Below are 17,674 nucleotides of genomic sequence, written 5' to 3' on the forward strand. Positions count from 1 at the left end.
ATTATTAATAATTTGTTTAGGCGTAAATAATTTGTACAAAAAGCTTTGTATCTTATACCTCTTACAATTCAAGATTTGACTTTTATATATATATATATGTATATATATATATATATATATATATATATATATATATATATATATAGGGTTAGGTTCGTGTGAGACGGCCTAATTTTGTGAAACCGTGAGATGCAGTTTTATTTTTTTTTTATTTTTTTTATTTTTAAATTTTTTTTTGTTAATTCAAGTTCCGAAAATAATATTTAAGTTTTTTTTTTTGGATTTTTCCATTTATTTTTCATTTTAAATTTTTTTTAGAATATGTACAGTGTAATATTCTATTAGAATATTTCACGTACTTTTAAAAAAAACGAAATTTATTTTTATTTTTTAATTAATTCAAGTTCCGAAAATAATATTTAATTTTTTTTTTAGATTTTTCCATTTATTCCGCATTTTAAAATTATTTTTTAGAATATGTACAGTGTAATATTCTATTAGAATATTTCACGTATTTTTCGAAAAAAACAGAATTTTCTTTTGTTTTTTTTAATTTTTTTAATTATTTTTAATTTTTTTTAGTTAATTCAAGTTCAGAAAATAATATTTAAAAAAAAAAAGAATTTTTGGATTTTTCTATTTATTTTTGCATTTTAAAATTATTTTTAGATTTGGTCTCACGGTCTCACAAAATTAGAATGGTCTCAAATGAATCTGAACTATATATATATATATATATATATATATATATATATATATATATATATATATATATATATATATATATATATAGGTTCATGTGAGACGGCCTAATTTTGTGAGACCGTCAGACGTATTTTTTTTTATTTATTTTTATTTTTTTTAGTTAATTCAAATTCCGAAAATAATATTTAAAAAAAGATTTTTGGATTTTTCCATTTATTTTGCATTTTAAAATTATTTTTTAGAATATGTACAGTGTAATATTGTATTAGAATATTTCACGTATTTTTCAAAAAAAAAGAATTTTTTTTATTTTTTTTAGTTAATTCAAGTTCCGAAAATAATATTTAAAAAAAGAATTTTTAGATTTTTCCATTTATTTTGCATTTTAAAATTATTTTTTAGAATATGTCTGTGTAATATTCTATTAGAATATTTCATGTATTTTTCAGAAAAAATGGATTTATTTATTTATTTTTTATTCTTTTAGTTAATTCAAGTTCTAAAAATAATATTTAAAAAAGAATTTTGGGATTTTTCCATTTATTTTGCATTTTAAAATTATTTTTTGATTTGGTTTCACGGTCTCATAAAATTAGAATGGTCTCAAATGAACCTAAACCTATATATATATATATATATATATATATATATATATATATATATATATATATATATATATATATATATATATATATATATATATATATATATATATATATATATATATATATATTCATTCTGAATCCCAATTAATCAGAATCGAACATGATAATATCAAGAAATCAATTAACAACTTGAATGTTCTACACACCAATTTTGACTTTCTGAAATTTCTCTTTGACCATTGAATCGAAATCGATAATCACATCAGAATCGAGATTAATATTTCAACCAATTTGATAAATCGGTTAAAACATCTGTGAATCGCATTGTTTTAGACAATGGTAATTAACAAGTTCAAATCGACAAATAATAATCGACTAAATCAATATTAATGATCGCGATTTAAAGGAGAAGAAATAAACTCAAGATCCATCACAGGAAAACAAGATTCAACTTGAGAAATAAACTCAAGGAAAAGGTATTTTATTGTTTTACAAAACTAATGGTGTGAGAGTAGATCGATTGATTAATAAGGAAGAAATTATTCGAACACTTGAGATTAGTAACGATTAATGAGCATCAGGATTGAATGAGAGAATCGATATCGATATCGATATTATCAACAATAATCAGATGCGATTTAATGAGATGAAACAAATTGGGCTTAAAAGTGAAATGAATAGTTTGGGTTTCAAATCTGATATGAACAGTAAGCAATCAAACACGATTAAGCAATAATCGGATCAAAATGAATCAGGATCACTATTTCGATTGGATTTTTTGATGAATAGCAACAGATTCAAGATTACGGGCTTAATTAATGAACAAAAATGGTTTGGATCAACAAATTTAGCCTATTTCTTGTAAGGTTTTGGAAAGCTCACGCCCGCATGTTTATGTGGAAGAAGAAATTTACAAAAATGGTCGTTTGATAGTTCCTGATTGGGATTGGGTTATAGCTAACTGAGTTAGAAGATGATTGGATTAGAAATGCTGACTGAGTCCACATCTTACTAAATTTATGTTGTTTGATTATTTTTCTAACTGATTGTGCTGAATCATAAAAATAACAATATTATCTTTATGTTGTCTTTTTGTGCTGGATAAAATAATTATAAAAATAAAAATTATCTCATAAAATCCAAATTAAACATACATCATTTAAAATCCAAATACAAAGTGTAATACAAAACCCAAATACACATTGTTATATAATAAAAAAGTATTACATTTAATGTGAACCGTTTGAAAGTAACTGATTAGCAATGTTGTCATGCAAAGTAGTCATATACTCAACGACTTCTATACCCCATTCTATGTCTTCTGGCCCTCACTTCCTCCACCTCCCACATTAGGAGTAACCATAGTGTTTTGTTCAAAGTGTGTAAATAGGTCATCTTGAATATCATATTTCTTTATAAAATTATGGACAACAACACAGGTAATTACTATGTCTCTTTGCACTGGAAAATGATAAGGAGTCATACGTTTTAAAATTGGAAATCTCGCCTTCAATACACGATAAGCACGTTCAATGATATTTCTAAGTTGTGCATAAGCATGATTGGACCTTTCTTCCTTAGTTAAAGCTCTGTTTCTTCGAAAATCGGTTAACCAATACCTAGTATTGCGATAAGGAGCCATAAATCCACGGGTGTTGGTGTATGCGGCATCACAAATGTATTATTTATCTGTAGATGGGTGACAAATTAATCATATAAATAATATAGATAATAAAACTTATAGAAAAATGACAAACCTGGTGGAGGGAATGGAAATCCAGAAGTCAGATTAAATGCAACTTCTTTCAAAACTTTAGAATCGTGTGCTATGCCCTCCCATCTAGCTCATACAAAGGTGAATATCATATCAAAATCACAAATTCCTATTACATTTTGATAACACTCACCTTTTCCTCTTCCCCTATAGCGAGTTTGTTCATCAACGGGCACAACTGCATGTACAAGTGTTCTATCTAGTGCACCTAATGCTCCAGGAAATATGTTTTTTAGCCGTCTATGTCGTTCCGAGGTATTTCTTGTTGTATTAGAAGATGTTGGTACAATAATTTCTCTTGCAAAACACATCATTGCTTTTAGCACTTCATGAAAACATTGATAAATCGTTTGTATGGAGTGGTGAAACCTTTCTTTAACAGCTCGAAAACGCTGATTATGTCCTATAACATGTAAAAATATAGCCATCTTCTCTTCAAGGCTTATTGTCCTACTACGTTGCAACCGATTTCTTTGAGTAAAATGATTGCATAATAAGACAAATGCATCTTATGAAAGACGCATCATATCAAAACATTGTATAGGACATACGTGTATCAAATCTTGTGTATATGTAAGCCCAGTTTCTTCCGATTCGTTAGCTTTTATTCTTCCAAATTCTTTTTTTTCTTTTTCGAACCAACATCAACCAATAGCATGAGAGTATAAGGAAACCTAAAAACTCACCTTCCTTATCCATATGTAACTTGTTACATGTTAAATACAAATCACATAAACTTTATAACATAAACCATAACATTAATCAATAACATTAAAATGGATGACATATAACTCCAAAACATAAAAATCCATCATATAAAAATCCATAACATAAAAGTCAACACCAAATAACAATCCTAAACATAACACATAAACAACCTAAACTTAAAATCCCTAAACATAACACGAAACAACCCTACACATAAAAGTTCATACTATGTACCATAATATAAATCCATAAAGCATAAAGCAAAAAAATCCTAAAGTCATACTAAAGTCAACCAAGTAATCCATAATTCTTTCCCGCACTTTTCACCCACAACTCATAAGTCGAAGACTCGAGGCGTAACCAACTTTTCCTGTTACCAGCATTTTCAGCAAACAACATAAGAGCAGTGATGTATTTCGGATCAAAATTTCCCCACTCCAAGCCTTTCAATTTTTCAATACATTTATCCATCTCCTTGTCAAGATTATTAGTTTGGGCGAACGCCTGAGCCGCCTTCATAATTTCCTTGCCAACCTCTCTTATGTCATCATCCAGTGTGTCCGTGGGTGCATTTTGTTTTCATCTTTTATTTTTAGACCGAGCAGATGAATCTCCACTTGTATGTGATGGGTGGGGGTAGTATTGAAGTTGAGGATAGGATATCCATTTGAGGTGAAGTATCTACCATCTTGATATCCGCATAATCTTGTGTAGTAAAGACTTTTGCAGGATGAGGAGTGTCGAAGATGGTCCCCAACTAGCAGCACCGGTCAAGGTCGCACTGTCAAACAACTGGGTGCATAAATCAGGGTAAAGGAGGGGTGCATTTCTTAATTTCTCAACCATCTTGTTCAATTATTTAAAAATTTGATTTTAGTATTAAACTTTTTTAAAAATAATAATGGGTTTCAAATTTAAAGATTACCTTCGCCTCCGCTTTCCACTCTTCATCAGTCATTTGAAACGTGTTTGTGACAGGATTATAGAGATTCCCATTTTTGTTTTTTAATTTCAACCAAACTGTATATTTGCTTTTCAAGTAGTCATAATGATATTTCATTTGTTTTTTCTCAACAACAAAGTCGTGTTCTTTTTTTAGTTTTTCAACTATTGTATTCCATGAGGTACTTTTAAGACCACTACCCTCCCGACCGTTACTTGTTAGTTCATGGATACATGCATGAAGAAAAGTTTTGTTCACAAAATCCGAAGACTAACTAGCTCTACTTCTCTTTTCTGCCATGTCTAAGGAATAAATAAATGTTTAGCATGTTATGCAAGTATACACATATTTCCACATATAAACACAAATATATATACATATACAAAAAGATGTAACACAAATATATACACCAATATACACATAAATTTGCACACATATACACAAGTATATATATATATATATATATATATATATATATATATATATATATATATACACACACACACATGTATACAAATACTCATAAATATGTCATATTTATAAATATACAAAATTATTAAGAGAAAATAAAAATGTTATTAAGATGAAAAGATACAAAATGATAAAAAAATAATAATAAATAATTCATCAAAAATAATAAATTGTTAATTTATAATAAAAAAAAATTCATACTATAGTGTCTGGAATTTTTCAAGAAATATTTATAAGAAAAATAAAAAACCATATATTTATAAAAGTAACATCACCAGCATAAAGTTATTGCATTAAATTCACACTACTTTTCTACTACTTGCATTGCATGTTTCCAACATTTATTTTCTGCATATTATTTTCAAAACTTTTACTTTTCATATATAACCTTAACAACTCTAAAGAAATACAATACCTCAAAGATATGTTGTTACACAACCACTAAAATTATACATAATTTTTAACAGCTTGCTTATCATTACACCATCATTAATTCATCATAATTTCAGATTCACCACATCATAATTTCGGATTCACTAATTTTGTTTTTGGAAGATATATAGTAATTAATCAATAATTTTTTTTCTCTTCTTGTTTTCAAGAATCAAGAAATAACATGCATGCTCCCATGGAAATTTTATGAATCAAGAACATGAAAATTGAATTTTAAAAGAACAAAATTATCAAGTTCCGTTGTTGTTGTTTATGATGCAGAAAAAATTATCACTTCTAGACAATTTTGCCCCTGAATATGAATGTAGAAAAATAAGAACAAAAGAAGAAAAACAAACATGTTCCAGCGATCGCTGTTGATGGATGTTGTTGCTGTTGATCAATGTAGTTTCTGCTTATCGATGCTTCCTGTTGATTGATGTTGTGGCTATTCACAAATTTTGTTCATGCAATCGTTGTTCTTGTTGTTGGCCAATGTTGTCGTCGCTGGGAGTTAAACGTGGGAGGGATGAAATCAAATCTGACCGTAATAGAATGTAGGGCAAGCGATATGTTTTTTTAATTTTTTTCTCGGTCCGTCAAGTAGACAACAAGGACCGAGTCCTCTCTTTTTTTGGACCGAATCCTAATGTTGGACCGAGTCCTTACAACTATAATCAATATCAAATGTGTCAATTGGTTTTTTATGGACCTAGTCCCTCTTTGGACCCGGTTAGATACCATATAAAACAACCCCTTAGAGTATTTGGGAATCAGATTGGATGAATTAGCAAATACATATCTTTTTTTGGTAGTGTCCGGAAAAAGTATGAGCCTTATTTGGTTGTCCTCTTCAAATGAGAATGACTATGTTACGTAAAATGGTGGGAGCATAGTAATGAAATTTGAAAGTTAGTGGTTGTTTTGCAACAGATTGATTTCATTGTTGTGAAACATGTTTTTTTTAACATGTTTTGTTTGAAACATTTACCTATTGACCAACACATGTTTAATGATTATATTTTTAGCATTGTTTTCAATAGAACATGTTTGGTCAACACATGTTTAATGATTATCTTTTGAGCATTGTTTTCAATAGAACATGTTGTTAGTTGCTTTGGAGCATTATCTTGCTTACAACATAACTTTCATTTCATTTCTTTTTATTTCATTCCAACTCAAGAACACAACTAATTAAAAAAATTCATTTTCCTTCCCTTTCTTTTCCTTCCCTTTCTTTTCATTTCCTTTCTTTCCTTAATTTTAAAACACGAGAACAGGGTGTTAGGAAACAACAAAAGCAAAGAAGTGTGATGGATAACGGTTTTCCATATTATTCAGTGTGTGTGCGCTCCAACTCTTAAATTCCTGATAACTATGATAGACTATTGTACGTTCGTTAAGTTTAAGTCGTTCAAAAATATAAGTTTTGTGTCTTAGACCTTAAGTTACAGGGTAGGGTTTACTTGACTTAACGTTCAATTGTTGTATAAAAACTATAATAAAAGTTTTCTAACAAAAATTGGGCGCTATAACGACTCACTCTTGACCAAATCCAGATTTTACCCAATGTAAAACCAACAATATTAAAATAACGTACAAGTCCATAAAATAGTAAAAATATCATTTATGAGTAAAAATGACATTTAACGACTATATTGACAATTTTATTTACAAACGATAAAATAATTATTATTGTTTATAATAATCAGAAAAATATATCTTTATTTATTAAAAAAATTAAAAATGTAGATCATTATATTTTTACAAACGATAAAATAAATATGTCTTACAAAATTAGATTGTTTCACATCAAACTAACCATATATATATATATATATATATATATATATATATATATATATATATATATATATATATATATATATATATATATATATATATATATATATATATATATATATATATATATGGTTAGTTTGATGTGAGACAACCTAATTTTGTAAGACAGTGAGACGCAATCCTAGTCACTCATTTTGTAAATAAATTTTTTTTTATAATGCAAAATAATTGAAAATTTTCAAAAAATAAAATTTCAAATATTATTTTCGTAATTTATATTTTCCAAAAAAAAAAATTAAAAAATATACCAAAAATAAATAAATAAATACATTTTTTTACATATTCTAGTAGAATATTAGAATATTTTACACATCTGAAAAAATCTAGTAGAATATTCTAACATTCTAAAAATCACATTAGAATATTTACAATGTAATATTCTATTAGAATATTTCATATATTTTTCAAAAAAAAAAAAAAAAAACGGTAATTTTTTTTAGGTAATTAAAGTGATGAAAATAATAATTAAAAACCAAATTTCCAGATTTTTTATTTTATTTTGCATTTTAAAATTATATTTAGATTTTGTCTCACGATCTCACAAAAATAGCATGGTTTCAAATGAACCTGAACACACACACACACACAAACACACACACACACACATATATATATATATATATATATATATATATATATATATATATATATATATATATATATATATATATATATATATACTAGTTGTTACCCGCGCAAAGCGGCAACGGTGAATAATTTCTGAACGGTGAATAATTTCTGAACAGTGAATAATTAATGTCGGTGGATAGTTTCCTTATATAGAGAGGGGTGATGTAACGCCGAAATTTTTCAAAACAAATTTTTTTGAATTAAAATTACTTTTCTCCTTAATACTTTTCATAAAAATCCCATTTTGTATAAATTACAATACATGACTCTTTGTTCAATCAATTAATAAACTAGGATCTTCAAAACAACCGCTTCCTCTGGTGTGTACAATCGAGCCGGTGCCGTCCCATGATCCAGAGAAAACCTGAAACACATAACACAAAACACTGTAAGCACGAAGCATCGTGAGTTCCCCAAAATACCACTCTGACACATATTAGCCACTCAAGGCTATAACTCTGTTGACCTTCTGGTCAGTGTGTCTGAGTGGGACCCTCCAGTCCCAACTCTAGGTGGGCCCTCTGGCCCTAACTCTAAGGACACAAAGGTCCTAACTCTGAGAACTCTGAATCACATATCACAATGAATCTCAACACATAAACAACCTACAAAAACACTGGCACATAAATCTAAAAATACCACATATAACATATATTAGCCTCGAGGCTATAAATCTATGGGCCCTTGGGCCCTAACTCTGTGGACCCTCTGGTCCTAGCTCTGTGGACCTTCCAGTCCTCACTCTGATATACACATAGCATAAATCACATAGAAATAATGCAGTGCCACACATTACATAGATAGCATATAATATCTCTATCACATAACTCTGTTACCACTCTAGGTAAAGTATAGTGAGAATACTCACCTGCTACTGCCGATTGAAGAACAGTCCACGCTGCTCCGACCAGCGTCACGAACTCCACCACTGAATCACCGAAACCAAAAATCACTAATAACAACCAAATACTCCTGGAAGTCATATAGTCAACTCTTTGGTCAAAGTCAAAGTCCTCAGTCAAAGTCAACCCTCCTGGTTGACCCTACTCGCCGAGTCAACCCGTCGACTCGTCGAGTCCCCATGCTCAGAACTTCCCTAAACCGCGACTCAACTCGCCGAGTCACCCCGAGACTCGCCGAGTCCCACAACTCTGAGTCCCCTCGCACTCAACTCACCGAGTCCTCCCTTGACTCACCGATTCCCAGCTCAACCAGAAGAAGGTTAGGATCTCACGACCAGACTCGCCGAGTCCAAGAACAGACTCGCCAAGTCCAAGGCTATCTTCAACCAACTCGCCGAGTTGTTCTTCCAACTCGCCGAGTTCCTGCCCATCTTCAAGCAACTCGCCGAGTACACCTTTGTGACTCGCCGAGTACCTCTAGATCTTAATCCATACAAAAGCTTTCCAGGCCATGCAAATGATCCAAACCATAGATCTACCCTTCTACAACCCATCCATCACGTAAAGTGGCAAACTTTACGTGAATCCAAAGAGATATAAGCATAAAACACTCTAGGGTTAGGGTTTGGAACAAGATGGCTTCACCAATCACTCAAGAACAGGGACTTTAATGCACTCTAGACCTTCTCCATTCAAGATCTGAGGTAGCAACCTCAGATCTAACCTCCAACTCAAAACACCACATGCTATCTTTTCCAAAAACCTCAAAATGAAGAATAAAAGCCCAAGCAACGAAATAATACCTCAAAAGGAAACTCCAACAGAAGAGAAATCCAAATCCTAGCAAAGCCCCATGCTCAAAGCCTCTTAACTCTCCAAGATCTCTTCCAAAATCTCTTCTCCAAGGTTCAAATGCTCTCAAACCACTCACAAACGCTCCCTAGGGTTTTCTGGACTTCAAGAGAGGGTAAAGAGGCTGGGGAGAGGGTATAATGTCCTTTATATAGGGCTCATCCTCTGAAATTAGGGTTTTCTCCACACAGCACCAACTCGCCGAGTCCAGCCGCCGACTCGCCGAGTTGGCCACTTAAAACGTGACCAAAATCACGACCCTACTCGCCGAGTCCACCCATGGACTCGCTGAGTTACTCTTTCACATTTACACTTTGAACCCTGAGTTTGCACTCCTGAACTTGGGATGTTACTGGTGAAGAACAGTTTCATATTATTTCAGCAATTAGTTTACCTTTAGACCATTATAGTTTGAAGTGCATAGATAATTGATTGTCTATCATTGTTAATACATTTAAAATCAAGAGGACATAGTGATAAAAGGCGACGAATAATTAGTTTTTCTCGTGAAATTTTCCCTTTGGCCATCACTTTGTTTTTAAATACTCTAAAGATCATATAATTAACTCAGAAATATCAGTTACCATTAATATGTATTTGTAATGTATGTTATTCTTTTTGCTCTGGATTGGAAAATTTAAAATATAAAAAAGCCACCCCTTGGTTTTTAGTTTCAACAGAAAACAATAATATAGCAATATTTTTAACTCAACATAGCAATGTATATTATTTTTAAAATAAAGTTATTAAGCTATATTCGAAATTATTATTTTATTAGTATTTTTTATCTATTGTAGTAACAAGCGGTTGTTATTTATGTTTAACTTGTTTGATGTATTTGATCATATTACTATTAAAAAAAAGGATAGATTTTTTAGTTAAGCTCTGAAGATATTGCAATTCACGTTAATGTCATTATCTAAAATTTAAAAGATTTTTTTATTATACATATATGGCTTATATTTTATATTAGGTGTGAGACTCATATATTACATGAGTTTATTTTAAAAAAATTAAATATAAAATTTTAACAATTTAAAAAGTTTGAATTTAAAAAGAAAAATAAGAAATCTTTTGAATTATTAAAATTAATGAGGCTTTAATGTATTTGATACATTACATATATAAATTCTTTCTAATAAATACCTTACATATGTATTACCTTATATATTAAATGTGAAATTTTAATTTAATAAAATGAAAATTACAATAAAATGACAAGTGTAAAATAGAAAATTTAAAAATGTTAGAAAATTTCATGTGTCCAAATGAAAGAGAAGAGGACACGTGACAAAAAATCTTCATTTATTATAGTAAGATGTAAAAACTATTTTTTTATTTGAATCTATTTAAAATGTAAAATGGAATACAGAAGAAAATAATTGTATAGTTACTGAATAATTGAATCGATTTACTTTTCAGAGGTTAACGTAATAAATTGATTTATTTATTTCCATTATTTATGTGTGTATAACGATTTGAGTTTCATAATCTATTTGTTAAATATATTAATTAACCAAAATGTTAAAACCATAGAATGCTTATCACCATATAATACATTTTACTGCAACTTAAATCAATTAAACAATATCATATACCATATTACTTTTATGCTTAACCCTTTTGATCTACGACAATTGAAAAACCGAAAAACATTAAAAAACTTTGAAAAATCATGGAACATCAATGTTTATTGCATTAATTGACTTAATTTATTTAATGTGCTTAATATATTGCTCAAAAGGTTAAAGTTTGGAATGGGGCTGAATGTACTGTGTACATTGCTACTTCCTTCAAAAATATAAACACATATATCCTATTCCATAGCCTTTTGGGTCAGCAAACACATTTTCCAGCAGCTAGCACCTAGATGAATCAGAGATTTCATTTCCACCATATATGATATATTTTCTTCTCTATTGCCTTCAACATTGGTTCACCTCCTAGTTTGGAAAGAGATCATGTAATAAAACATTAGTTTATTAATTTGCTTACTTGTATTGCTTTACCTCTTACTTTGACCTTTATACCCTCCATATCATTATCATAATAATAGCACCAATAAACACAGATTTCATACAAATTTCAATATATATATATATATATATATATATATATATATATATATATATATATATATATATATATATATATATATATATATATATATATATATAAGCAAACTTGTTAGCAATAGTAAGTTAAATTTTTGGGTTTTGTGGCTTATTAAGTTATTATATATGCTAACATGCAAGTTACCACATTGCTTACATTGCAGGGTGTATTATTAAAAAGAATAAAAGAGCAAGGTACCTTTGGGCGTGTTTGGCAAAAGTAGCTGTTAGCTGGAAGCGGGTAGCGGTTAGCTGGTAGCAGGTAGTTGGTAGCGGAAAGCTGTAGCTTTTATTTGTTATATGAATGTTTGGCAAAAGTAGCTGGAAGCTTTTGAAATATATAAAATTACATAAAAGGACAATTGATTAAAAATAAAAAAATATATAAATATATTTTTAAGGGTAATTATAGAAATTGATTTCAAAAGCTCTGGAGCGTTTTGTTAAAAGCTACATGAAGTAGCTTTTAGAATCGGAGCGTTTTGTTAAAACTAAAAGCTAAACGCTCGTACTACCAAACGAAGCTTTTTGTTTAAACTAAAGCGTTTTGTCAAAAGCTAAAAGCTAGAAGCTCCCAAACGCTTCCTAAAGCTCTGTGCCAAACACGCCCTTTATATCAAAGTCGTGTATATAGTACATCCGTTAGAAGCGATTAAAAGAACAAATTAAAAACAACATATCAACTAAAAATGTACTTATATTAATATTTGGTTCTAGTACATTGGTTTTTCAAATCAACAATACTATATTATGGTCTTTTTCCACGCAAACAACTATTTTATTTTTTTCTAACTAAACTATATGCTTTAAGTTTATTTTCTCATTAAATCGTTGTATTTTAATTATGTACTTAGAAAAACATTACATTTTAAATTAATTATTTCATGTCAATATAATTTAGAAAAACATACATCAGCAAACAATTCACTAAACCGGGAAGAGACTTGATTTTGGAAGTGCAATGCCTTAATTCAAAAAAAATGAAGTTCAATTCCTTAATATAAAGAAAGAGATTGAGACAAAATACCCTTATTCATGTCAAGAACATTGACTAAATGAAAAGATTAATGAGAAAACCTGACCAAAATCTAAATGTGATCCCATAATAGCAGAGAGAAAAACTTCTCTTATAGAAATATCATGAGGTCAAAACACCATAGATATCGAGTTCAGAAATGCTACCTGAGGTTAGAGCTTTGAAATTTGAAATCAAGGTCAAATGATAAGAGAACATGCGCATATGCTAGAGGACTTTGTTGTTAAGGAGAGATTGTGGTGGTGAACGATGGTGAGAAGAAGCGATATGTGGTGAAGGTAGTAAAGAAGATTTAGCCAAGACGGACTTCATAGCTCATCCTGTAGAAGACAAATTTTTTTATGAGAAGACAAATCAAAGAAATTGAACAAAACTTATAACACCAAAGGATAAAATCATTTGATCGAACCATAGACTAAGAATCAGATCACAAACAAGAACTTCTTCATTGATAGGAGGATCAAATGACCAAATAAATTGGGTATTTCCACAACTCTAAACATATTATGACCTGCAAACTGTTGGATAGGAAGCACCAAATCTACATAAAATGATCATGGAAACGAAAATCAAAACAATTAGAAATGCAGCAGCACACAATAAAAACAAATAAAAATCCTAGATTAAGAAAGACAGAAAGATACATGGAATGGGTCCAAAAGAATGATAGAATCATTGCTTACCTTCAAATCGGATCGATAGTGAAAATTAGGGCTTGAAATCGGTGCAGGATTTAAAATCGTGGCAGCGTATACTAAAAAAAATAAAATATTCAACTCATTTCATGATGAAATTGATTACATTATACAATAAATCTGTATGCTTTTACCAAAAATGTCGAATAGCAAAGATAGATATAATGATTACCTTTAAATCGGTATAGAGAGTGAGGAGTATATGTTTAACTCGTCGCAACTTCTAAAATCATTTAAACTCAGGTTCTATAGTGAGGTTTAGAGCTTGTGGATGTGTTTGAAATGAGAGATTCATGTTACTAAAAAGAATGAAACACCAGAAATTGGAGAGTGGAAGTGAACAAATCAACAGAGGTGTTGCAGGGAACGAAGGCTTGACATGTGTAACGATGACCACGAAATTGAGTGGTCGTGGCGGTGGAGAGTGAGGGAGTCGTATGGTTGGTTAAACGCCGCATATAGGGGAAGGAAGCGCGATGCGAGAGACAGGTGCAAATTACCGAAATACTGGGAATTTAAAGGGGCAACCTTTGGGAGATAAAGAACCGAAAAGGGGAGGGACTAAGTCAACTTTGACTGATTTAATTTATTGAGATATTTAAGGAAATATGTTGACTCTATTTAAAATTTAAATGTTATGTTATCCTGTATATACACACGGGTTGATTTAGTTTGTTTTTAACAATTGTTTGTTATATCTATAACATAAACTTAATATAAACTTTTTAACTAATGATTTAGAGTTTCGATAAACGTAAAGACGAGTTGTGCATGTATTCTCTCCCGAAAACCTTAAGAGCTTAGAATGAGCTGTAGAACTCACCCTTGAAGCGTAATAAACTGTCGTTGTCAAGATTATGTATCGTTTACGGTTTTTTTTTAAACTTTTTTAATGGAGAGATTTTGGACAAAGTGGTTTCACAAGGTTGTAGATCGTGTCGATAGGTGTTGGAAAAAGTGATTTTGGGATGATCGTGATTCACTGGAAACTCGTTAGAGCTATGCCGTTGGCAGCAATGCGTGGCTTATGGTTTCTACACCGATGACTTTTGGCTCATTGGAAACAGCTAGTCGTCGGGAAGAAGTTGTATCTGACATAAGGTAGCAGTGAAGGAGGTGCTCGGTGGTGTGCGGCGGTAGAATGCGGCGAAGATGGGTGGTCTGACCCTTTAAACAAAAGCCGAGAGGGGGGGTGGAAACCGCCAATGAAAGGGAGGCAAATAGGTGTTCATTTTAGGGAAAATCTCATTTTTTGACATTTTTTATATTTACGGAATCGTGTTAACATGTTCTATCCAATTAGTGTATCATTTGTTCCTAAGCATATTTAGCACACAATTTTTTTTTAATGCGTTAATTCATACTTATTATTGTGAATAATATTTTGTTCATTAGCGATCAACATCTAATGGAGACAAGGAGGGTATTTCGCATGCAATTCAAGGTGTAATAACTTCATTTGCATTCAAAAACAGTGAATACTATACATTAGGTCCTATTACAAGATGGTTCGTAGTATGCCATGGGCTTTAATGACATCCAATGTTTGTTGTAAACACATGCCATAAATGTGTGTCATAACCTTATGACACACATTTGCGTGTCATATGTACACTTTATGACACACTGTGTGCTAGTAGTGTTAAAGCATTTAGACGAGAAAAGAAGTTGGTTCCCTAATCAATTTATGGAGCAACCATTAAATTTGATATCAATTCATGGTTGTTATTTTTAAACCTATAATGCATGCAAAAGTATAATTATTGAAAGCGTGTTCTAGATATATGTATTTATGAAATGATTTGCAAATATGGATTCATATAATGATATGTGCTCTTAGAATTTTGCAAATATGGATTCATTAAATTTGATATCAATTCATGGTTGTTATTTTTACACCTATATATGCTTAAATTCTCACGCAACCAGTGACGGATCCAACCCGAAAGTCAAGCGGGGTGCATTGTTGACAGTTGATTATGTAAATTAATAATAATAATAATAATAATAATAATAAAAAATACTTAAAAGTAGAATAACATTAAAACATTCAACTAAATGTCATTTTACAATTGAAATCTACGAGGGGACATAGCTAAGAAACGTTTGATAATACTTTCATTGGTCACCTTGGAAAATCCTTCTCTTTCAAGCGCGCAAATTACATAATCATTTAAAAATTCATCCGAAATCCGATTCCGCAAATCTGATTTGACAAGCTTCATCGCCGAAGGCATAAAATGTGGCATAAGGCATAAAATGTGTTACATCGTCTAGGTTCAAATCTCACTTTTTTTCAACATTGGAATGAGACGTTGTTCTTACTTAAAAAGAAAAAACAAGGAATTTGTTCCTTACCAACAAAGATAACATATATAATCCAATACTAACGTGAATAAGTAAATAACCAAAGAAGAATGAACCATCGCTTAGAAACAAGTCTCCATGAGTCTAACGAATTCTTCAAAATCAATGACTCCATCACCATTCAAATCGAATCCTTTGATCATATTTCTACATTTCTCCAAGTTTTCGTTTTCCGGTTGTCCAAACTTGCACAACATTCTTTGCAACTCAAACTCGTCGATAAATCCATCTGAATTCTCATCAAACATATCAAAAGCGACCTTCACTTCACCCATACTTGGTTCCTCCTCATCGAACACCGACAAAATGTCAATACTACCCTCTTCACCGCAGCACTGCTGGAAACCTAGTTGGGTCATCACCATGTTTATCTCTCTAAAGGTCACAAACACTTTACTGGTGATCTCTTTTTGATCATGTGATGTGGCTGTAGTCCTTAACTTGTTCCATGAAATGGACACGTGGGTTAATAGAGATTGGATGGAAGCTCGAAGGGGTTTGAACATAACTTCATAAATGTTCATGTCACAGAAAGCTATTCCGAAGCCTAAAAGGATAGAAGTTGAATTTTTTTTCAAATGTGTTACATCCATTTGTACCGAAGGATCAACTTCAGTTGGTCTTTAAGTATTTTGACCGAGCAAGAAAGAAGTCGTTATGGCCTGTTTTCGAAGGGTAAGGATGTGGGTTCGAGTATATATGGAATGATCAATTGTATGGTCATGGGATGTAAGGCTTTTAGATGTGTATATATAGTGTAAGAATATGGTAACTTTGTTTGTGTTTACAACAATATTTCGATGAAAGATTGTTGGAAGATGTTGGGGGACAACTTCACTACGGATTCATTGATTAACGCGGAAATGTTATTAAGAAAGCAATACAGGGTGTAGACTTGACGTTGACTGGGAAGTCAATACCATAACCACTATGAATTTTCTATGAAGTGGAGTGAAGTGTGAACACCACATGCCTTTTTCTTGTTAGGACGAAAAAACTGATAAATGGTAATTACATTATAATGTATATTTTAAAAGAAGTGGAGTGAAGTGTGAACACCCTGTTCATCTCATTAAAACGATTCATCTCTTTATAAGAAAATTGTTGCACAATTTAGTAAAAATATCTACTCACGCTTTTTCCAAAAAATATTATAACTCAAACACTACCGCAACACATGTTAAATGAAAATAAATATTTTAATCTTTTCGAATAATTTAAAATAAGTATTTTGTATAGAAAGTAAGAAAAGAAACTTATATTTAGATACTAGATTATAACCCGTGGGCACCACGGATATAAATAATTTAAAAATAATTTTAATTAAACTATAACTTAATTATTGAGAATTGATAATAAAAACTTTAATAAATAATAAATATATATTTTTTGTCAGTGATATCACAATGACATAATTATCAGAAAATGATATTAGTTTGAATATCCAATTGGGCATTTTGTATATATAGATATGTTAGAAAATCATAATTTTGTAGAATGCAATTGGGCATTTTGTATATATAGATATGTTAGAAAATCATAATTTTGTAGAACGCAATATGGATAGAAATAACAAC

The 17,674-nt window shown here is 30.6% G+C and overlaps 1 protein-coding gene and 2 long non-coding RNA genes across 6 annotated transcripts; all 3 read right to left on the minus strand.

Annotated features, from left to right (window-relative positions):
- Window positions 1-8,275: 8,275 nt before the first annotated feature.
- Window positions 8,276-10,907, minus strand: LOC128127810 (uncharacterized). The gene is made up of 3 exons (XR_008225555.1): window positions 9,837-10,907; window positions 9,000-9,059; window positions 8,276-8,495 (listed from the first exon to the last, which is right to left on the minus strand). It is a non-coding gene; the product is annotated as an uncharacterized LOC128127810 (long non-coding RNA).
- Window positions 10,908-11,528: 621 nt separating this feature from the next.
- LOC111903140 (uncharacterized) lies at window positions 11,529-14,259 on the minus strand. Of its 4 annotated transcripts, none has more exons than XR_006186315.2 (6): window positions 13,903-14,253; window positions 13,719-13,789; window positions 13,445-13,576; window positions 13,182-13,355; window positions 12,199-12,327; window positions 11,529-11,828 (listed from the first exon to the last, which is right to left on the minus strand). It is a non-coding gene; the product is annotated as an uncharacterized LOC111903140 (long non-coding RNA). The 4 variants fall into 4 exon arrangements; XR_002854057.3 differs by having other exon boundaries at window positions 12,199-12,279; window positions 13,903-14,252; XR_008225879.1 differs by having other exon boundaries at window positions 12,199-13,355; window positions 13,903-14,259.
- A 1,900-nt stretch (window positions 14,260-16,159) lies between these two features.
- On the minus strand, window positions 16,160-16,690 carry LOC111903195 (probable calcium-binding protein CML46). Its single transcript, XM_023898983.1, has one exon. The coding sequence runs from the start codon at window positions 16,688-16,690 to the stop codon at window positions 16,160-16,162; it is 531 nt and encodes a 176-aa protein (XP_023754751.1).
- Between the last annotated feature and the right edge of the window lie 984 nt (window positions 16,691-17,674).

Source organism: Lactuca sativa, chromosome 8 (genome assembly GCF_002870075.4).
Source record: "Lactuca sativa cultivar Salinas chromosome 8, Lsat_Salinas_v11, whole genome shotgun sequence".
NCBI lineage: Eukaryota > Viridiplantae > Streptophyta > Magnoliopsida > Asterales > Asteraceae > Lactuca > Lactuca sativa.